A 24,307-nucleotide genomic window follows, 5' to 3' on the forward strand; every position below is an offset into this window, starting at 1 on the left:
GTTGTATGCTGATGTCCTGACTGATCTTGGAAACCACGTACTGATAGTAGCAGAGCCCCAAGATCCTGGGGCTCTGAACGACTAAGTGCGAAGAGCACACTCAAGACACCATCACAAAGCCGGGACTTTAAATGAGAAAGAAACGATTTCTATTTTGTTAAGCCACCAAAATGTCACAGGTTTATTCATTTGTTCCAGTACTTAGCTCTACCTGAACTAACATCTCTGCTGACGACCTAATCTCACTTACAAACAGAAAAATTCAGTGTTTAGCTATCTCTCTCCCCTCACTAAATTCCAAAGGCTTACAGATCTTCATGTCCTAGTTCATTTTTTCAGTGAGCCTTCTCAATTTTGCTACTATGCTGAAATGATATCAAATTTCTCTGTACTGATATAATGAGCTTTAGAACGCCCCTAAATATTAACATTGATCCTATTTCTGCACTTATGTCTAAGTAACAGTCCCTGGAAACATGCTTCCTTTTGGAAGGAACAAAAAATAGTCAAACAAAAATTCGCAAAAGCAAATCATCAAATAAAAGATTTGACTGAACAACAAAAAAAGCCCTTTTAAAATACTTCTGCTCTTCATTCTGTCAACATTTATCAAACAGCTATTAAGTATCTGGGATACATCAGTTAATAGTAAAAAACTTTTGTAGAGACTTGTCGAGTCCACATTCTAGTAGAGGAGAGAGAAATAATAAAGAAAGAAACATAATAAATATGGCGATTACAGAGTAAGTCAAAACGTGTTAAGTGCTATGGAAAAATAAAAAGAGCAACACAAGAGCTATGTGTGCTGGGTTTTTAAGAAAAACCTTCATATTTAAGCAAAGAGAAATTTAAGCAAGATAAAGCCTTTACTCGGGGTTAGGTTCTGAAGTCTACAGGTAAATTAAATCCATATAATAAGAAAGCAATGGGACCACTTACTAGCTTATGACCTTGGACAAGTTGCTTAACTCCTGTGAGTCTCAATTTCCCCACTTATGAAGTGGTAAAAATAATATTTATGATTTAGGGATACTGCAAAGGTTATATAAATATAAATATTTAATATATAAAGAACAATGGCTTTAAAAAGATATCTGTAACTGGCCTAAAACACTCACTTAACCCATCATTCACATTCTCGGATGAGAGAATTAAAATATTAGTTAGGGCCTGAACTGAGTTTTGTGTAGCTGAATGTCTCAAAATTAACTGACAATTTTTAGTATTATCACAGTGATATAAACTAAACCAAAAAAAGAAATATTTTTTTCTTTGAGATGGAGGACATTTCCCCCAACTGTTCATTTTTCAACGAGAAAAAAAAAAAAAACAACCAAAAACATGACAGGGCACGAGAAAAAGTTTTAAGTGACTTATTTCAAGTAACTAATTATCTGTCATTTGTTTAACCATCCCTTGGGACAATCTGTAACCCACTCTGATAAGAAATGTGTAGAAAACAGACCTAGCTTTTTGTTGTTGTTCAATTATTAGTAGGACACTCAATGTTTGAGCTCACACAAGTATCCCTTAGGGACATGCTCTGCGTGCCATTGGCACTGTTCTTAATGAGGAAAAGCACAGAACTCCTTTAGTTCGATGCCAGAATTGTTTTATCTTCAAGTCAAAAGAACAACTATTTGGAGTAACACCAAAACAAGCATTTAACAATTACAAGCAGCAAGCTATTCATAAGCGTCACATTGTTAATGCTACTCTAATTATAAATAACCGTATTTTATCAAATAAAATATCTGTCAGCAAATTTTTAAGTCCCAGACACCTCTTTGACTGCTTTATTCCTTAACTTTAAGAAAAAAAAACTTTATTGTTTCAATTTAAAGAACCTCACTTAATTTTACAGACTTCCTACAGAAAAGTGAGACACAGAGAATCCTTAAATTTTTAATTCATGGGTAGGTAATCTCAAAGAAAACTTACAAATCATAAACAAAGGCCTTAAACAGAATATGGTGCTTACAACAATCCTCAATGATAGTGAACTGGGAATATCTGAAGAAAGACTGCTCCCAGTTTACTAACGTCCTATCTAAACTTTTTCCAAGAATGTAGTGCTTCCTGCCTGATTTAAGAAACACTCTACTGACTCAATGAAATGTCCCCTTTGCCTCTTTTTCTCCATTTCTGTTTTGTTCTAAAAGCCAAGTATGACTTCCTAGGTTTCTTTTAGTGTCATCATCCATATGGTCCTTGCTCTTATTTAAAGCTTTTCCTTATACTTTACTCATTGATCCATGAAGGACCTACAACATAAATGACTGGGCCAAATAAAGCAAATCTACAGTGTCCCTAGATTAACTGTGCTTTTTGAACGTCACACAAATGGAAGTATACAGTTAGATACTCCTTTGTGTCTGCTTATTTTGCCCAACACAATGTCAAATTCACATTCGCTGTCGCATACGGTTACTTGCTACATAGTACTACATTGTACCACTACACCACAATGTACCCATTTTCCTGTTGATAGACATTTGGGTCATCTTTTACTTTTAGGATATTATGATTACAGCTGTTATGAGGTTTCTTGCACATGTCTTTTGGTGACATAAGCCTCACTCCTCTTGGGTATATACCCAGAAGAAATCATATAGTAGACAAGTTCCCAGCTAGATATTGCCGCCAAAGTTTTTTTAAATGGTACAGGCAGTATTTATGATTTAGTCACGCTGGTGAGTGAATGGTATCTCACTGTGGTTTCACTTTACATTACTCTAGTGAATAATGATGCTGAACACCGTTTAGTGAATATTCAGTCATCTGAATATTCACATTTTTAAGGCCCCTATTCACCTTTTATGGTCCTTTTTTTTTATAATAAATATATTTATTTTTGGCTGCATTGGGTCTTCATTGCTGCACATGGGCTTTCTCTAGTTGTGGCAACTGGGGGCTACTCTTTGTTGCGGTGCGTGGGCTTCTCACTGCGGTGGCTTCTCTTGTTGCGGTGCACGGGCTCTAGGCACACGGGCTTCAGTAGTTGTTGATCCGATTTTCCTTTAGCAGTTAGTGCTTTTTTGTGTCATTAAAAAAAAATCTTTCCTACCACAAGGTCACGAAGATACTCTCGTATGTTTTCTTCTAGAGGCTTGTTTCAGCTTTCACTTCACCCTTCTTTCTCCCATTATCTCTGATCTTCTCTCCCAACCCTGCCAAATCTGTCACATGCAAGGCTGTGCTTGCATGTGGCAACATAAACTGAATTCATGAAATCTTTTTTATTATATGTGCTATTATTTTGAAAATCAAATAAATCCCTGATAGTAAATAATAAATGATGAGGATGGGAATGTACCCCCTTTCAGAATATACTATAATGACTCCTCATGGAAATGTGTTATCACTTTAGCTTATAATAACACGCCTCCAGTTTTAACCGATACACGCAGGCACCTTCTCTTACTAATATCAACACGTTTCAACAACCACAGGTCGACATTTCTGAAAAACAAGTGCTGAAATGATAACCAGACTAAAACTGAACATATATTGACCAGGTACCAAATGAACTCATTTCCTACTACTGAACTTACCTGAGCTCAGTGGAATCAGCTATTTGATAGAAAGGAATACAGAACTTCCATTTACTTCTATAAATATGCATCAATCTTTGATTTTGTCTTTCTGCAAATTTCAGGGTATGTCTGAATTATACATTATCTCTCCTCACAGTGAACTCACAATAAGAAAAGGATGAAGAGGATCAGATCAAGTACCTTAAACATTTGTGCCAACTAATTTCCAAATGGTGATAATCACCAAGATCCAGTACTCCATGAAACATTTTAAATGAATATATAAAACCCAGTACTGGGCTTCCCTGGTGGCGCAGTGGTTGAGAGTCCGCCTGCCGATGCAGGGGACACGGGCTCGTGCCCCGATACGGGAAGATCCCACGTGCTGTGGAGCGGCTGGGCCCGTGAGCCATGGCCGCTGAGCCTGCGCGTCCAGAGCCTGTGCTCCTCAACGGGAGAGGCCACAACAGTGACGGGCCTGCATACCGCAAAAAAAAAAACAAACCCAGTACTACCCTAAACTTCCCAGTATGGAGTCACACTATGAGATGTTCTGGTCCACCTGGCTAAGTGATACATTCTCTGTCATGAACTTACTATGACTGAAACTTAGAGCCACAAGTGAGATATACCCATAGTGGGAAATGAGTTATGCCCTGTCTGAATACACCCTACTCACTCAAGAATAAAGCTCATCTATTAAGTCTGTGTCCTCAATTACTTTATTAAAATCTATCAATGACTGTCACTACACAGAAAAATAAAGCCCATTAAGCATTTTTAGATTACCTTTACATTACTATTCAGAAGTTCTAATTTTTTAAAGCCAGTAACATTTCACCAAGCATCAATTAAAATTCAGGCAATGCACATAAATCATGTAACAAACTATTTTTTTTTTTAATGTTACCACTACAATGAACCTAGACTCACCTGTAGTAATGGCTCTGTGGAACTGATGCATGTCTTCTCCTGAGAGCTCCTGGGCTACCTGCAATATCTTTTGTCTGACACCATCCAATTTAATTTCTGCTTCAGTCAGTATTTCTTCCATATAAGGAGCACTGTAATCAAGATATTGGGAATTTTTAAAACATCAGTCAGGTGTTTTGATAGTGAAAAGCTGAAATAATCTCCATATCAATTAACATAGGGCTAAATAAATATCCTATGTATCTGGAAACTTCTAACTCAAAACTACAACTATAGTTTACTAAAACAAGGTTAAAAACATGGAAAAATGCTATAATATTAAGTGAAAAGAGAAGTATAAAAAGTTGTACTTATAATATGACCATAACTACAAGAAAAATTATGTTCATAAAAATATGACATCTGGAGACGTCTACTTTTAGTCAGGATGGAGTAACATGGACAGGATTTATCATCCCACCATAAAACTAAACAACTAAAGAGAAATACATATATACAAAAAAAATGGTTTTCAGACGTTGGGCAACAGGCAGCATGGGACACTGATCCCTGAGAGAAGGGTGAAGAAAAGGACATGTGCCTTATTATGACTGTCCCATCTAACTGTCTGCAGTGCAGTGACAGTGCAGGGATGAGAAACTTTGGTGGACCCTGGGAGTCTCCCTGAGCAGAGGGGGAGGAAGTGGGAGTTCAGGTTGGTAAAGATGGCTAAAACTTGCAAGGCAGAGTAACAAAGGAGAAAACTACACACAGAGTTTTCAGAGATCTACACAGGGGACCCACTCAAGTCTTCAGCTGAACTCTGATCAGTGCAGACTTGTGAGGAAACTACCCAAGGCTGAAAAATGAACCACCCTAAGTGAGCACGCAAAACGATATACAGAGCTCACACAAGACCAGAAATAGTTGATTCATCACTGGCAGACTGACACTACAAAAAGTATTAAAGGAAGTTCTCTAGGCAAAAGGAAAATGATACCAGATGAAAATCTGGATCTGTACATAAAGGAATAAAGGACACCAGAAATGGGAGATATATATAAAAATATAATTTTTTAATTTTTAAAAAATCATATTGTTTAAGTAAAAATAATAATGTATTATGGGGATTATAAATAATATATAGAAGTAGCATATATTTTAAAGTAGCACAAAGGCCAAGCCTGTAGAGGTGAAATGGAAAAGGAAGTATACTATTATAGGGTTCATATACTATAGGCAAAGTGATATGCAAGCTGTCCTTACCTTGTACAGTATCACATTAACTGAAAAGTGTGCGTATCAATATTATGACCTCAATTTGCAAAGTAAATGTTACCACAGAACCATGCAAAGGACAGACATGATTCTGAGATGCACAAGTTTCAATTAACACAGTATTGTGCAAAGTAAGGACAGCAGACTGTGACAAGTCATATATTATAAACCATAAAACCACTATAAAAATAAAACAAAAAGGTACAGCTAATAAGCCAACAAATAAGATAAAATGGTATTATAAAAAATAGTCTTCACAACATTGTAAAGCAATGATACCCCAATTTGAAAAATATATATTCAACACAAAATAAGGCAAAAAAGTGGAAAATGGATCACAAATTTAATTCCTACCATATCAATAATCACATTAAATGTAAACGGTCTAAACACCTCCATAAAAGGCAGAGACTGGATAAAATGGATAAATGGATAAAAAAGCAAGAAAGACAAGAAATCCTCTTTAAATATAGACACAAATAGATTAAAAGCAAAAGGACAAATAAAGATATACCCTGTTAACACTAATCAAAAGAAAACTAGAGTAGCTGTATTAACAAAGTAGAATTCAAAACAAAGAATATTTCCAGGGATACTATCATAAAAATAAAGGGTCAATTCATCAAGTGAACAGAACAATCCTAAATATTAATGCATCAAATAAAAGAGCTTAAATACATCAAGCAAAAACTAATAAAAGGGCAAAAAGAAATAGACAAATCCACAATTATCATCAAGAGATTTGAACCTCTCTCAATAATTGTAGAACAAGTATACAGAAAATCAGTAATAACACAGATGATTGAACAACATCATCAACCAATTTAATTGACATTTATAGGACACTACACCCAACAACAGCAGAATACATATACTTTTCAAGTGTACAAGGTCCAGACAGACCATATTCCGAGCCAGAACCAAGCTTCAGTAAATTTAAAAGAATTCAAATCATAAAAAATATGCTTGGAAAATTCCTAAATATTTGGAAACAAAATAACATCCAAACAACCAATGGGTCAAAGATGAAATCAAAATGAAAATTAGAAAGCATTTTGAACTGAATGAAAATGAAAAAACAACATACCAGAATTCGTGGAATGCAGCTAAAGTGTACTTAGAGCCATAAAAGGGAAATTGATAGCACTAAATGCCTATATTAGAAAAGAAGAAATGATCTGTTTCTTCTTTGTGATCTCAGCTTCCGTCTTAAGAAACTCTTTAGAAAAGGAGTAAATGAATCCCAAGTAAGCAGAAAGAAGGAAATAACAGAAATCAATGTGTCAGAAAACCAAAACATACAGAATATCAATGAAATCAACAGCAGTCCTTTAAGATCAATAAAATTGATAAACCTCTAGCCAGACAGATCAGGAAAAAGAGAGGATACAAATTACCAACTTCAGGAATGAGAGAGAGAGAACATTACAACAGATTCTACAGAAATTAAAGGATAATAAAAGAACATTATGAGATGAAATGGAAAAATTCCTGAAAAGACCAAACTACCAAAGCTCACTAGCAGAGATATCTACCTTCATCTATTAAAGAAACTAAAGTACAGTTAAAATATGAAATCTGCTCATTAACAGTAGTTATCTTTATGTACTCTAAATGATTTCTCTCATAAAGTATTTTTACTTTCTGTAGTTTATAATTTTTCTGAAGTTTACCATTTTCTCAGTTTACTAATCAAATATATGTATAATATGGACACAATTATGATAAAAAAGTATAAAATATGAAATCTGCTCATTGATAGTGGCTATCCTAGGGTGTTGTCACTGACTTCTTTCACTCGGTATCTTTACTTTTCTGTCATTTTGTATTTTTCTAAAGATTACTATTTTCTAAGTTTACCATAATGCATATTTATTATTTTTTGGTGGACAAATATTTACAAGATGACTGTACACAATAACATGGCTTTTTCTAAAATATTAAGTTCTCCTGTCACAGTTCTACTATTTCTTTAAACTGCTGAATATTGAGAGCAATTGTTTTAAAACTGCAATTTCTAGTGGAAAAAAGTGTTCATAACTAACCAGATCAGTGTTGCTTCTTTCCATAATACAAGCTCAAGTGTGTACAAGCTATGTGAAAACTGGTTCAAAAAACAAGCAAAAACTAATTTTAGAGTCAAGGATGAAAAAGAAAATGTTAACAGTGCCACATTCCAATAAACCTATATATGGCAAATTTGCTTCCACTTAGTGGAATAAAAATTAAAGCATTTCAGGGGCTTCCCTGGTGGCACAGTGGTTGAGGGTCCGCCTGCCGATGCAGGGGACGCAGGTTCGTGACCCGACCCGGGAGGATCCCACATGCCGCGGAGTGGCTGGGCCCGTGAGCCATGGCTGCTGAGCCTGCGCGTCCGGAGCCTGTTCTCCGAGACGGGAGAGGCCGCAGCAGTGGGAGGCCCGCGTACCGCAAAAAAAAAAAAAAAAAAAAAAAAAAAAAAAAAAAAAATTAAAGCATTTCAGAATTACCTTAAAAGTTATAAGTGAATAGAATACTTCAGTAATATTTTAATAATAAAAAGCTCATAAATTATATTTGGTCTTTCTTAAATACTTAAAAGACACATGGTGGGAAGCCAATCATTGCTATCCTTCTAAAGGCATTTGGAATTGGTAATGTAACAAGAATCTCTCTTTGGGAGTTGCAGGGTGGGTGATTTCTACCCCCATGTAGAACAGAGAAGCAAAGAAAGCTAGTCAAATGAAATATGAAGCAAAGCAAGATAAGAGATGGAGATACCCAACTGCATTCATAAAATATTCCTGAATCTTCTTTCTAATTCACTCCCTTCCTCTTAATTTAGGCTAGTTTAAGCTGGCTTCTTTTACTTGCAACAAAGAAATCTATTAAATATACAGAGCCTACCTAGAAAAATATTAAAGTCCTAGAGAACGAATGTCACAGAGCTGAAGGTAGAGGAACTTTCAAAGAATTAAGCAGTCAACACTATCACATGCTGCAAAAATGTGAGTCAGAAAAAAAGCAGAAGAGTGTGTACTAGACTCAGCAATATGAAAGTGACAAGGGCAATTTCAATTCTGTGAGGCAGAAAGCCACACCGCAATGAACTGAAAAATGAATGGGAAAGTAAGTTAAGCAGAATATAAAATTTATCTAATATTAAAATTTCTGCACACATCATCCAAGGAAAGCTTTAATGTAACAGGTGCTAGTAAACCATTAAAAATTTAATATTTCACAAACAGTAGCTCTATCTTGGTGAACGACCTTAACAGAACATAAATCCCTAGCTGTTCTGAAAATAAGAATTGGTCCCTATTTTAATTAAAATGTTTATTCTTAAAATCTACCTGCTACTAACTTCCTCTGACCCCGGTGTTCAAAAAAAGTCAGCTAGTTACTGTCCACTGACTTACGATATAAATTAAATACGATATATATAAAACTGTATCCAACTGTGACAAATTTTGAAGATATTTACTCACCTTGTAATCCTGTGGAGGAGAAATATTGTCCTTTTACTTTCAACAGTTATATCCCGACTAAGTTTCACAAGTCTCTCGTATTTGTCATGTCTTGCATCAAGTTCCTGTTGAAATGCTAAGAACACATTATTATGAACATAAGCATGCTTATTCTGCACTTGAAGCCTATCGAACAATATTGGAGAAACCACCTTATTTATTTTTAAAGTGCTTGGAAATCAAAGACTCTGCCACGAACCGAGATATTTTTTCTTTAACTAGAGGTATGCCTTCGCTGGATTTTACCACTCAGAGGCTCACAGTGAGACATATATTTTGTAACAAGTATCTGTTCTAATAAACATGAGACTTTTACCACAAAATTATCACATATATAAACTACCTACAAAAACTACTTTCAACTACCTCGCTAGGTTATGTAAAGTTATTTTTAGTTACCTTACCATATACAATAAAAATATCTACAAAAAATAAACTGGAATTTTAAAATTAAGTTTATAGGGCTTCCCTGGTGGCGCAGTGGTTGAGAGTCCACCTGCCGATGCAGGGGACACGGGTTCGCGCCCCGATCCAGGAAGATCCCACATGCCGCAGAGCGGCTGGGCCCGTGAGCCATGGCTGCTGAGCCCGCGCGTCCGGAGCCTGTGCTCCGCAACGGGAGAGGCCGCAACAGTGAGAGGCCCGTGTACCGCAAAAAAAAACAAAAAACAAAAAAATAAAATTAAGTTTATAACTCCTTAATAACATCAACTTTCTGAATTCTCAAGCCCTAGTTGCTGAAATACCCATGAACCACTTACTTATCTTAATAACCACTTTATTTTAGAAGCACTGTCACTCCAAAGACCTAGCAAGTTGCCTGTCCTATAGGGAGCAATCCACAGAGGAATTCTGAATACAAAGGTTTATTCAGAACCTGACTTAACCATGAACCAAATTAGTAGTTGACAAAGACCTAAATACATCTGGTCTTTTATTACTGAGATAATAGTTAGGCTAGGATTTTGCCCAATATTTCAAGACAATGAAATGTATTCACTATTTATTTTGACTACATTAATGACCACTGTGAATTATATACTATAAATACAAAGTTATGGCAATTTCTACCCTCAATGAGCTCAGTCCAGTATGAGACAGAGATGTAAACAAAGAATTAAATGTAATCATGCTATAATAAATATATAGAAAAGGTTCAGTAAAGCAGGAACTACATTTTTCTTGTTCACTATCAACACATGCCAGAACATAGATGCTCAATAAATATCTCCTGACTGAATGGATGGATGTTCAATGAATGCAACGTTTGTCACCAAGTTTGCTTGGGAGGAAAATCCGAAAGGCTTCAAAGGGAAGAAGCTACTTGACCAGGGTCTTGAAGAAAACTACAGTACACCAGGTGGGCAACGGGGCACCAAGTTGGAAGCAATTCCAAGCTTAAAGAACTATGTGCACAAAGGCAGGTAGAAACATGAAACAGCAAAATATGCTTGGAAACAAGCAGCTCAGTATGGGGTGTGTGAGAACATACCGGTGGGGAACATTGGCTTGGCCAAAACGTTCGTTCGGTTAACGAATACGTTGCTCAATAAAGTTCTTGGTGAAAATGAAAAATGCCTTTTATAGTTACTTAAAACCGAACGAGCTTTCTGGCCAACCCAATACTTGCCCCAGTGTATTGATAGTTTTTCCACTGAGTATACAGCTCTATCAATATGCTCTCTACTCAATTACAACTAGTTGTCTTACACCCCTGAAGATCACTGCATGTGCTGTGGCAGTTCTAAAATATGTCCACAAATCACCTGATACCCCTCCCTTCAAAAAGAGGAACCTAATTCCCTTCCTCTTAAATATGAGGCAGAGTTTTAAAACTACCTCATTTGTAACAAAAGAACTGTAGCATAAGTGACAGCGTATGATGTCCAAGATTAGGACATAAGAGAACTGTGGTCTCTTTCTCTTCCTCGGTCCGGGGGAAGCCAGATGCCACAACACGAGGACACTCAAGCAGTACTATGCAGGGGTCCACGTGGAGAGGAACCCAGAGCTGGCTGTTGGCAGAAGGCCTACCTTGCCGATAGCTGTGGATCCTTCAACCCAATTCAAGCCTTCAGATGGCTGCACGTTAGAACCAACAGCTAACTAAGCCCCCTCTCGGATTCCTGAACTACAGAAACTGTAAAGAACAGGGTGCTGGAGTAATTCCCTGGTGGTCCAGTGGTTAGGACTCCGCACTTCCACGGCAGGGGGGCATGGGTTCGATCCCTGGTCAGGGAAATAAGATCCTACATGCCACGCGGCATGGCCAAAAAAAAAACAGGATGCTGGGCAGAAGAGTTAGGTGAATTTTGTTTTATGTTGAGTTTTGCAACAGCTTGCCCAAGTTAATATACTGAGAAAAGGGGAGCTGTGAACACATGTACATGTACGATTTACATGTACATGGATTCCCACTCTCTGCAAAGTGCTGCAGTGTCAAAACAAAACTACAGGCCCTGTCTTCAAAAGTCTATCTGGGAAAACAAAACCAATACACGTTAAAAACTGAAAAATTAAATATACGTATATATACAGCTGATATATATATATATACACACACACACACATAGCTGATACATATACACATATATATACACGTTAAACATACACCTAATGAAAACACACATATATACCTGATACACACACACACCTGGGGGGGTGAGTATATATAGTTATCAGGTCCACAGTAATTTTTAGTTACGTGGCACGTCTGATGTTAATTAACTAATGTTTACCTGCGAAACTGTAATGGGAAAAAGAGTCAAGACGTCTGTAATCTCAACTCTGAGGGCAGACCCAGCACTATGGCAAAACCCCCGGGGAAATTATCAGAGGCTGTTTTCACGTGCATAACATGGCTAATCGATCCTTCTTACAAACTCTTTAGTTCTCTTCCCTTCGCCAGCTTACATGACAAGAGAACTTACATTTGAAGGCCAACATCACAGGTGAAGAGGAATTAACATCCTTCCCTTCTCTTCTCTGGTTATGTGGGAAATTGTCATGCTTCCTTTTCCTGAACCCTCCTGATCCTTACGTAGAGAAGGAGAAAAAGGTTGGACAAGGCTCTTCCATCGCCAAAGAGCTGACAAAACATGACACAGGCAAACCCCTCCCTTCCTTTAAAACCAGGCACCCCCAAGGCCCTCGCCACAGAGGCTTCCTCAGCAGACGACAGGAAAGCAACCCTGCTTTCTCCCCCCCAAACCTTACGCTCACCCAGGCCTCCCCCAACGAGTACCTTGGTCTGGCACAAGGTGGGGCAATTACCGAACTAAGATAAAAACGGCTCGAGGATTAAAAACAGAGAGGCGCAAACAGGGCCAATGTGGCCGGGAAATCACCAGGGCCGCCGCCCCTCCCGGAGCCTGCGCGGGGAGAGGGCACCTTTAAGGGGTGGGAAGTGGAAAACGCGACCAAAAGGCTGGATAAGATAAATAACGCCCAAAGCCGTTGAGGACGCCACCTTCTTTGCTGCTCATGTCGTCACGGCCTACGGCGAGAAGAGACGACACTCGGCGCCTCGGGGCGTGCACGATGGGTACAGCAGCGGCCGAAGAGCCCGAAGCGCTAACCTGCGCAGCCGGCCGACGTCAACGCCCCGGCCGGAAGCGCACGCCCGCAGCCACTCAAGCTTCTCCCTTTTCCCTCATACACTTCCGGTCGCGTCCCGGTCCCGCCTCCGCTGGCTCCGCCCCGCGCGCGGCCCGGAGGACCTCGCGCCCTCGAGCCGTTGTCACGCCTGCCCTCTGCTGTGCCTGAAGACAGAAACGACTTTACACGCTTCTCTGCATGAGCCGTCCATTAAAAAAGACGATGCATCCCCCTGAGGGTGAGAGCAGTGTGAAGGCGGGAAAGCGACGAAAGATGTACGTGATTTTTTTTTTTTTTTTTTCTCAAGGCACCTTAGGAGCACCCTCGCGTTCCCTCGGCGTGGCCCCCGCCTCCCGCGCGGTGCATAGTGGGGGGTTGTAGTTTGCCGCTGGAGCCTGCCCGGCGGCGCCTGGGGCTGGCGGGTGAGGAAGGGATCAGCGTCGCGTGTCCTGTGGGATGGTCTTCTTGGGATCGAGGCAGAACCTTACAGAGTTAGGAGTCTTTTAATTTTCCATTCCTGGCGGTGACTCCAGAAGCTTAGGTGATGGAAATGTGCAAATCAGTCAGTGGAAGGCGTTGCTGGTACTTTCTCCGCTGTGTCCCATCCCCGCCCCCCCGCTCCGGCCTGTCCCACTTTACCTCCCTCCTCCGCCGTCCTCCGCTGGGCTCCTCTCCCGCCTCCCCGTAGCCAGACTGCCTATCTTCACGGTGGTCTCCGCCGCTGAGTGGTTGTGTGACCTTGAGAAAGTAATTCACCCCAGCTCAATTTCTTCATCTGTAAAATAGAGGTAAAGTAGGACCCGCCTCGTAGGATTATTGGACCACCAAATGAGTTACCACTAAGGCGCAGTCTTTGGTATAGTAAAGGCTCAGTTAAATACTAGCTATGATACCCTTCTCCCACCGTCGCTTTCCAGAAAGAACATGCTCAAGATGGGCAGCTAAGTGGCGCGCCAGCATCCTCTAGATAAAAACTCAGGCGGAGGCTTCGTTAGTTGGGTGGCCTAGGGCTGGTTGGGAAAACACAAATACTATATCTACGTTTTCCCTAAGTAGACTCCATATTGGAGGCACTTGTACACGCAGTCTTTCCTCCTTGTAAATTTAGGAACAAAGGCACAGTAAATGAAACAACTTGGCTAGAATACGGCAGTGATTTCAAGCCCCTGACAGGCCTGTGTCATAGGAAGGTAGTTTGCTCTAGGTAATCTTTAGGGTCTCTTCCCACTTGGAGCCAGAAGCTTGCGAAGCACCACCCATTATATCTCTGCAGCTCTTTGAATACGTGTACTGATTAGCCAGATTCCTTGTGGATAAATCAGGCTCCTGACCACCTGTGCTGAATTCTTGTTTTGCTGATGTTGGGCATAAAATTCTGAGTTTGTGGGAGGTCTGACCCTGCTCACCCCTTATCCACCAGTGGTCTTCTACTCTTTGCTTAGAGGTGACGTGACCATGGGGAGAAAAAAAAAAAAAAAAAAAGGCAATTATCATATAATTGTAATCATTGTAATGTGACTCCTTTTACATTCAAGGAAGCCAGTAAGTTATGAACATTCTGAGAGTTAATGCTTACTTTAACTGTAGTCTGGGAAAAGGGTATTTTCCCTCACTCTACTGGTACAGCAGCTCTCAAGACCTCAACTTTCCAAACCCTGGATCCGTCATTATTTTCCTTCAGTAACCACCACTCCTGTTCAGCTGTCCATCTACGGCTGTGCTTCTTGAAATGCTTTTTACCGCTTTCCCCTAAGTATTAGGTCTGGAACACTAAGTTTCACAACCTGTAATGACTCCGCAAAGTATCAATACTTAATGGAGGTGAGGCCCACGAATACTTTCCCAGCGCTCATTTGCATATGCAGTTACCCAGGTGGCCCAACGGTAGCTACTCCTTTGTCAGGAAATGCCTTTCAACCTGTGTGGCAACCTGCAGAATGCATCTCCACCCTGTCTCCTTGTTGTATTGCTTCAAAGGCATACGTGTAAGTTTCGGAATTTGGTGGAACATATTTTTTTTGTTTTTAAGGTGGGGAGAGGAAGGTAAAGGTTTTCAGTAAGATTCCACTTCTGGGATGGTGTTTTTTCCTCCTCACGTTGCATTCTGATTGCCCACATTTGACTCTGACTAAAGCTCTACACCTTCCAACAGCACCTGTTTTTATTCAGTCTATAAATCCTCACATTTGTCACCTTTACAGAAAAAAAATCACATACCGAAATTGGTTTTGGTTATTTTAAAAAGCATATAATCAAGTAAGAGAAGAAATATAGGCCCTCAAGAGATTTTCTGCTTCAGCATTTACTTTATTATGTACTTATTACATAAACTGGGGACGGGGTGTCAGGGAGCTGGGCGGGCACAGGGAATCATGAGAAATTGCTGGAACCTTGAGTGACCATTTCTAAAATAACCATAATATTTAAAAGATACCTGTAGGGTCGGAAGAGGTATTGTGAAGTGTACACATACCATTTCACAGATTTATTGTTTAAGCAATGCTAGGACGTAGTAGGAGAAAATTGATGTTCCAGATCTTTACTGGAGAAGGAAGCTGGTATTTGAGGAAGTAACAAGGGATGGGCAAAACCACAATGAGATACCACTTCACATCCCACTAGGATGGCCATAATCGAAAGTAACAGAAAATAACAAGTGTTAGTGAGGATACGGAGAAATTGGAATGCTCGTATGTTGCTGGTAGGAATGTAAAATGGTGCAGTCACTGTAGAGGATGGTTTGGCAGTCTCAAAAAGTTAAACATGGAATTGCCATATGACCCAATAATTCTACTTCTAGATGTATACCTTGTACACAGACGTTCATAGCAGCACCATTCACAATAAACAAAAGGTGGAAACCGCCCAAATGCCACCAGCAGGTGATTAGATAAACAAAATATGGTATATCCACGCAATGGAATATTATTTGGCAACAAAAAGAAAAGAAATACTATCCATGGTACAATATGGATACATTATACTAATTGAGAGATGTCACTCACAAAAGACCACATATATGATTCCATTTATTTGTAATGTTTAGACTAGACAAATCCATAGAGACAGAAAGTTTCATTACTTAGGGCTGAGAGCAATGGGGCACGGGATAGAAGGGTGATAGCTAAAGGGTATTGCATTTCTTTTTGAGGTGATGAAGATGTTCTAAAATTGACGGATGATGGTTGCACATATCTGTGAACGTGGTAAAAACTATTGAATTGGATGAACTGTAAGTAGGTGAATTATATCTCAATAAAGCTGTTAAAAAATTTTAAAGTGTGAAGGGAAACAATCTTCAAATCCAGTAAATACATACATGTAGGTATATAGACATACTTCAATGTTATTAGGGAAAAGCATTAAGCAAAATACCTTAATTTTTAATAATCTGTAATAAAATATAAAGTATTTTTCCTTTACAGATTATATGATCTTCAACGAACACTTCTGTGAACAGTTTGTGCCTGGCAATTTGATTTGTGCCATTAAGGACACAACTATTTTCTTATTTAGTCAACAAATATTTATTGAGTACCTACCATGTCATAGGTGCTATTCTAAGCCTTGGTGATCCTTAGTCTTATGAAGTTTATTTCCTAGTGAGAGGAGACAGATGAAGAACAAAATAAGTAAAGTATTTGGCATTAGAAAATGATCATTGCTATAAAGAAAAATAAAGTGAAGGAAAGCAAAAGAGATGAAGGGTGAGGTTTCCTGCGGTGAGGGTAAGAGTTGCACTTGAGAGAGGATGGTCAGAAAAGGCCTTGCTGGGAAGCAGACATGTGGCCACAGATCTGAAGGAGGAACAAGTGGGCCACGCAAATATCTGGAGTATTTGCCCTGCCCTGTGTGCCAGTAATCATCCCTGTTCTCACCTACATATATTTTTTATTTGTTTGTTTTCTTCTGCATCATTCCCATCACCATAGAAACTTGGTGTCATATAGCACCTGGCACATCATGGATATTCAATATTTGTTGAATGATTGAGCAAACGATATGCAAATACATTATCCCCATCTGTAGCTCACGTTTTATTTTTGTTATAGTACCTGGTTGAAAGGAAGTTTTCAATATTTTCTTAAAGACTCTTAAGCCCATGTAGCTTCTTTTTCATCTTTTTAATTTTATTTTTAATTTATTCATTTAGGCTGCTCTCGGTTTTAGTTGCAGCACGCAAGCTCTTAGTTGCGGCACGAGGACTCCTAGTTGTAGCATGCGGACTTCTTAGTTGCAGCATGCATGCGGGATCTAGTTCCCTGACCAGGGATCGAACCGAGGCCCCCTGCATTGGGAGCGCAGATTCTTACCTGCTGGAGCACCAGGGGAGTCCCCTACATTTTTAGTATAGTCAAATTTATCAACTTTTTCCTTCAGATTTGTGTATTTGATGCCTTGTTTAATAAAGCCTTTCCTACATTAGGTTATGAAAATATCGCCATATACTTTCTTGTAAAAGTATAAAACTTGCATTTTCCATTTAGGTTTTTAATCTACCTGGAATCAATGTGTATATTAATAAATGATTATCTCACAACCACGTATTGACTCTTTTATCATTTCTCCACTGATTTAGAACACCACAGTGGTCATATATCAAGATTCCATATATGCCTGGGTCTGTCTCTAGGTTTCTTGTTCTGTTCCACTGGTCTATTTGTTTATATACCGATAGCACATTCTCTTAATCACTATAGCTTTGTATTATGGCTGGATCTCAGGAAGGCCAAGTTCCCCTAGCCTCCTCTCCCTACAATATTCTTCACAGTTTTTGCAAGTGGTCTTTACTCTTTCATATCAGTTTTAACAGTTTTTAAAATTGAGATGTAATTCACATACTATAAAATTCACCCTTTTAAAGTGTAAAATTCAGTTGTTTTTAGTATGTTCACAAGGTTGTACATCATCTATTTAATTCCAAAACATTTTCTCTACCCCAAAAAGAAACCCAACCCCATTTACCGTCATATCCCATCCTCCCTCCTCAGCCCCTGTCAACCACTAAATCTATTTTCTGTCTCTGCAGATTTGCTTATTCTGGACATTTCATACAAATGGAATCATACAGTATGTGGCCTTTTATGTCTAGCTTCTTGCACACTGCATAATGTTTAAAAATTCATCTACCTCATGGCATATATCAGTACTCCATTCCTTTTCATGGCTGAATAACATTCCCTTGTAAAGATATATGTTTTGTTTATCCATTCACCAGTTAATAGACATTTGGGTGGTTTCCACTTTTTGGCTACCTACAAGTCTGTGTGTGAACATAAACTTTCAGTTCTCTTCAGTATATACCTAGGAGCAGAACTGCTAGGTCGTTTGGTTCCTACCTATTTTGGAATTGGCTTTCCAAGGTCTATGAAAAACCTTGTCAATCTATTAATTAAAATGCACTGAATGTATAGAGTAATTGGGGGAAGAATTTATGGCAATGAGTTTTCTATTAGCTCTGTAAACTGTGGGAATCTCTCCTGATTTATTCCTTTTTTTAAGTTCTTCATAAATAGACTTTCGCTTAACTTTCATTAGATTTATTCCTAGGTTCGTTATAGTTTTTATTAGCTGTGTATGCTGTGAACTTAACAGTTTTTGGAAGTACTATGAGTGGGACCTCTATTTTTTATGTATTAAATTGGTTATCTAACTAGTAGATAGATATTATTTTGAGCCAGCAAAGCCTGAATACTAAGTCTGTGTAGTTATCTTGTGCAGTATCAAGGGTGGTATTATGCACAAAGATACACTTTTAAGATGTTTATAGCTACATTACAACAGAGGGAAAAAATGAGTGTCTAACAATAAATGACTAAAGTGGGTATTTGGAAATGGCATAAGATATTGTAACACAGAGAAGTGTATGATTAGTTAAGTGGGAAAAAGTTGAATTTAGTTTGATCACAACTAAGTATTAAAAAATACACAGAAAAACGTTAATGTGTGTTGCTCACATGTATGTATTGAGTTGGAGACAATAAAGTTAATGGGAATATATTTTGGAGCAAGTCTTCTAGAAAGCACGTTGACAATTTGTACTAAGACTTTTAAAAATGATGTGGAGAAAAGAAGCCCTCATACACTGTTGGTGGAAATGTAAATTGGTGCAGCCAATACGGAAAACAGTATGGAGGGTCCTCAAAAAACTGAAAATTTAATGACCATATATACTCAGCAATCTAATTCCTGGCTATATGTCCAAAGAAAATGAAAATACTAATTCAAAAAGATACATGCACCCCACTGTTCATAGCAGCATTATCTACAATAGCCAAGATATGGAAGCAACCCAAATGTCAATCAACACAGAATACAGATGAATGGATAAAGAAGATGTGATATAATGGGGTATTACTCAGCCATAAAAAGAATGAATTTTGCCATTTGCAACAACATGGATGGACTTGGAGGGCACGATGCTCAGTGAAATAAGTCAGACAGAGAAAGACAAATACTGTATGTTGTCACATAGGTGGAATCTAAAAAAGAAATGAATATAACAAAACAGAAACAGACTCACAGATATAAAGAACAAAATATTTAACTGAATCACTTTGCTGTACATTTGAAGCTAACACAACATTGTAAATTAACTATACCTCAATTTAAAAAAAAAAACAAAACTAGTGGTTACCAGTGGGGAGAGAGTCGAAGGGAGGGGCAAGATAGGGGAAGGGGATTAAGAGGTATAAACTACTATGTATAAAATAAGCTACGAGGACATATTGTACAGCACAGGGAAATATAGCCATTATTTTGTTTTTTGTTTGTTTTAAGTTTGATTAGGGCCCGTTTGTTTTTTTTTTTAACATCTTAAAAATGTTATTTATTTATTTTTGGCTGTGATGGGTCTTCATTGCTGCACGTGGGCTTGTAAGTGGGGGCTACTCTTTGTTGCGGTGCGCGGGCTTCTCACTGCGGTGGCTTCTCGTTGCGGAGCATGGGCTCTAGGCACGTGGGCTTGAGTAGTTATGGTGCACGGGTTTAGTTGCTCCATGGCATGTGGGATCTTACTAGACCAGGGCTCGAACCCATGTCCCCTGCGTTGGCAGGTGGATTCTTAACCACTGCGCCACAAGGGAAGCCTACCAGTATTTTGTAACAACTTTAAATGGAGCATAATTCATAAAAATATTGAATCACTATGTTGTACACCTGAAACTAATATTGTACATCAACTATACCTCAATTTTTTAAAAAAAGACAAAAATGTTTTTACCAGTTGACCTAGCAATTCTACTTTTTGAAATTTATCCTAGGCAACTATTCAGAAATGTAGACAAAGACTTAGATATGAATTCAACATACTAGAGATTACCAAAATTTAGAAACAATTTTCTGTATAAGAATAGGCGAGGTTAAGTTGTATAAATTATGATGCATCCATCTGGAGGGTAATTATGTAACCATTATAAACACAGTTGACAAAAATACTTCAGTGTTTTTCTCACACAGTTACAATATACTACTTTTGTCAGGGCCTGAAATTTTACCTTACTTACAAGCTTATGTTAGCCTTTTACTATTTCATGGATGCTGGCAGCGAAGGTAAGCCTCGTGGGTCAGAGATAAAGAACTGAATTACAACAAGCAACGTATCGTGTCACATTGGTTTCCCTTGCTCCCCAAGTTACATAGGAGAAACACAGAGGAGCCCAGATGGATTCTGTGCACATAGCAGATTTTTATCACAGCTGAGGAACACTGAACTGGAGACTCCACTGCTTTGATAGCAAGCAGTAAGCAAGCTTGCATTTTTCTTAGAGATGTTGTGTCATCTCTCAAGTTTACTCACTGAAACACAACCCTGGAAAATAGACAACTGGTGTAACATATGTTTGTATGTTTATAAAGACTAGTTAAGAAGCACCAGGATATGTGCAAATATATATGTTTGTGTGCATGCATGTATACATACATATACATGCATGCTAGCTGCTCCTGGCATCACTGTTTATATTTAAAAATTGGAAGAGAAGGGGCTTCCCTGGTGGCGCAGTGGTTGAGAGGCCGCCTGCCGATGCAGGGAACACGGGGTCGTGCCCCGGTCCGGGAAGATCCCACATGCTGCAGAGCGGCAGGGCCCGTGAGCCATGACCGCTGAGCCTTCGCGTCCAGAGCCTGTGCTCCGCAACGGGAGAGGCCACGACAGTGAGAGGCCCGCGTACCACAAAAAAAAAAAAAAATTGGAAGAGAAGGGGAGAGGGGCAATATAGGGGCAGGAGATAAAGCAGTACAAACTACATGTATTATGTATAAAATAAGCTTACAAGGATATATTGTACAACACAGTGAATATAACCAATATTTTATAATAACTATAAGTGGAGTATAACCTTTAAAAATTGTGAATCACTGTGTTGTACATCTGTAACTTATATAATTATTATATCAATAATCAACTATACTTCAATAAAAAAATTTTTTTAATTGGAAATTATTTTATTGTCCACCAGTATGTTAGTTAACTAAATTTGGATGCACTCATACAATGGAATAGTATGTCAACTTTTAAAAAGAATGAGATAGACTTACGTATTTACATTAACAGATATTCAAGATATTTCATCAGGAGAAAAAGGCAAGTTTGCAAAACGGTACTTAGAGTGAGATCTTATTTCATAATTTAAAAAAATGTAATTTGGGTTATATATAGGAAAAAATATGAGAAAGAATACACCAGATGTTAACAGGGGTTATATCTGGAGTCAGAAATATGGAGAACTTTCACTTTCTAAAGTATAAATTTCTCTAATGCTTGGATGTTCGTTACATCAACCAAGTATGACTTTGTAATAGAAAAGAAAATAGAGGGGCTTCCTGGTGGCGCAGGGGTTAGGAATCTGCCTGCCAATGCAGGGGTCACGGGTTTGATCCCTGGTCCGGGAAGATCCCACATACTGTGGAGCAATTAAGCCCGTGTGCCACAAATACTGAGCCTGCACTCTAGAGCCCACGAGCCACAAGTACTGAAGCCCATGTGCCTAGAACCTGTGCTCTGCAACAAGAGAAGCCACCGCAATGAGAAGCCCACACACCGCAACCAAGAGTAGCCCCCACTCGCTGCAACTAGAGAAAGCCTGCGCACAGCAACGAAAACCCAATGCAACCAAAAATAAATAAATTTTAAAAATTAAAAAAGAAAACAGACTGAAGCAAATATATCTCAGTGTTAAATGTGGGGTTTTTTTTCTGAATGATATGATTCCGGGAAGTTTCATTTTCATCTTCCAAACTGTTTATGGCAAATATACATATATTTATAATAAGGGAGAATATGTTATTTTAAAAAGTATTAATAGTATTTGTCTTCAAATATTGGTGTGTGGAGGTTTTTTCCCTTCTCTCTGTATATTTCATATGTACTATAACAAGTACATTGCTTAATGTAAAATGGATGCAATGAACTTGTATTCCTTTGTTCTGCCCAGCGTCCCTTGCGTGCATTACCCCTTCACACTCCAGTGGTAAATTGCCCTCCAACACTTGCGGTGTGGCTGCTATTTGGAGGATCTTCCACATTCCAAGCATAGGTTTTGCTGGTCAAGCAGTGATAGTAATGAGAGAAGAGCACTCACGAAGGGAGACCTTTGGCATCGCTAAGGCTGAGACTCTCACCTGTCCCTTGGGGGCTCTTCAAACCACTGAACTAATGGTTCTCAACAGAAAGATGATTTTCCTCCCAGGGAGTATTTGGCAATGTCTGGAGACCTTTTTGGTTGTCACGGTTGAGGGGTGACAGGATCCTACCCTATCCATCTAGTGGGTAGAAGCCAGGGATACTGCTAAACATGTTACAATGCACAGAACAGCTCCTCACAGCAAAGAGTTATCCAGTCCAAGATGTCAACGGTACAGAGGTTGAGAAATCCAGCACTAAACAAACAGGTGCAGGGGGATGGGGGAGGGGCACAGTTCTACTAACTGACCTTGACTATCAAAAGGAAATAGGGTTGCTGTTTCACAATAGATGCTGGGAAAGTACAGCAGGAACACAGGAGATCCCCAGAGGTCCTTTGTTTTATACTGTGTGCAAGGGTCAAAATTATCAGCAGACTAAATTTACAGGCAGGACCAATAAGGATTTAAGGATTTAAGCCCCACAGAAATAAAGGTGTAGGTTGCCCCATTTGGCAGAGAACTTTAGTCAGCTACAGCGTTAGTCAAAGAAAGGCAAAACATGGAATCAGTGGCAGGGGAGGAAAATGGCAAGACCAGCCGAAGCGAGCACTGTGGGCTCTACCTCTACCTCCTGGCTTGCTGTATCTTATACAAAAATTTTTCTTTCCTTTCCTTTACCCATGCTATCGCATCTACGGTGTAATGGTGGTTGTTACATTTATTGTTTTTCCACAAGTATGGAGAAGGTATTGACCATGAGCTACGGTAGAAATGACCTAAGAGGATCCTGGACTCAGAGAACAGTGGCCCACAGTGTCACATGAGATATTTTTTATTCCTGGTCCTATCAAGTGGCACAAAAATTAAATTCAAAATAAGAATTTCCTGAGAAATTGCATCTCTCTAGGTGCCTAAGAATAGAAATCACAAACTTTGGATAGAACAGAAGACAGGGAATTCCCTGGCAGTCCAGTGGTTAGGACTCCATGCTTTCGCTGCAGAAAAGAAAACAAACAAAAAAAAAGAAGACAAAAAAATAGTATCTGCAGGTAGATAGGCAAAGAGAGTTAAGAATCTCATTGATAACTTTCACAGAAAAAAAAGTCAATGTTAATAAAGCCCAAATCAGGTAGGAGTATTTTACACTTTCAGAAGACTGTTAATGAAGAATAGACTTTACTCAATAAATGTGTTTTGCAATGTTTGGGGGAAGGGGAAGGAGCTAACAGCTGCATTTTCAGGGTAATCTCTAAGCATGAAATCACGCAGATTTCAAGGGTTGTGCCTGAGTAAAAAGTATCTTCCTCTTACACAAACTACTCCTTCAATTTTGGAGACCAGTCCAGGATCCCTTAATAATTTCCTTTTCTGATAAACTAGTTGGAAGGAATTGTACAGTTGCAAAGAAAAACTCTGATTACAGACATTGTTCTGACGAATAGTTGAGGGTCACAGATCCTCAAGGAAAAAGCTATTGGGCTTAGCTGGATCTGAAGGCACTGAGGATTTTGTGAGTATTTCCCAGGTAGACTAAGGCATGCAGAGGCCAAAGAGTTACTTAAGTGATTACCTATGAAGTGTCCGTTAAAGGAAGGCTTTGGGCAACAAGCCCCTTCTTTAAATGCTGAAGAACGTAAAAGAAAGATAATGACAGGCTTAAGATCAAATTCTTGGCTAAGAGTAGAGAACCAGGAACTGTCTTTGTGCTATGAGGACTTTTAGGTTATTAGCCTCAGAACCCAGGTTGCATAAAATCAGAATCAAAATTTGATCCTGTGATAAGCAACAGGGTCCTACTGTATAGCGCAGTATATAGATAGATGTTAGATAGATATAGATATGTACACATACATG

At 38.9% G+C, this 24,307-nt stretch overlaps 1 protein-coding gene across 2 annotated transcripts in view; it reads right to left on the reverse strand.

Moving 5' to 3' along the window:
• TSNAX (translin associated factor X) overlaps positions 1–12,798 on the reverse strand; it is a 31,768-nt gene extending 18,970 nt beyond the window's left edge. Inside the window, exons 1-4 of one of the 2 annotated variants that reach the window (XM_065894892.1) lie at positions 12,702–12,719; positions 12,163–12,267; positions 9,194–9,308; positions 4,470–4,600 (exon numbers count right to left, since the gene is read on the reverse strand). In XM_065894892.1, coding sequence (XP_065750964.1) covers positions 4,470–4,600; positions 9,194–9,308; positions 12,163–12,267; positions 12,702–12,717 — 367 coding nt within the window. In that variant the 5' untranslated portion in view covers positions 12,718–12,719. Of the gene's footprint in view, positions 1–4,469; positions 4,601–9,193; positions 9,309–12,162; positions 12,268–12,701 lie in introns of both variants that reach the window. The other variant, XM_065894893.1, reaches the window with a different exon arrangement.
• Positions 12,799–24,307: the final 11,509 nt, after the last annotated feature.

This window comes from Phocoena phocoena, chromosome 16, assembly GCF_963924675.1.
Source record: "Phocoena phocoena chromosome 16, mPhoPho1.1, whole genome shotgun sequence".
NCBI classification, from domain to species: Eukaryota; Metazoa; Chordata; class Mammalia; order Artiodactyla; family Phocoenidae; genus Phocoena; species Phocoena phocoena.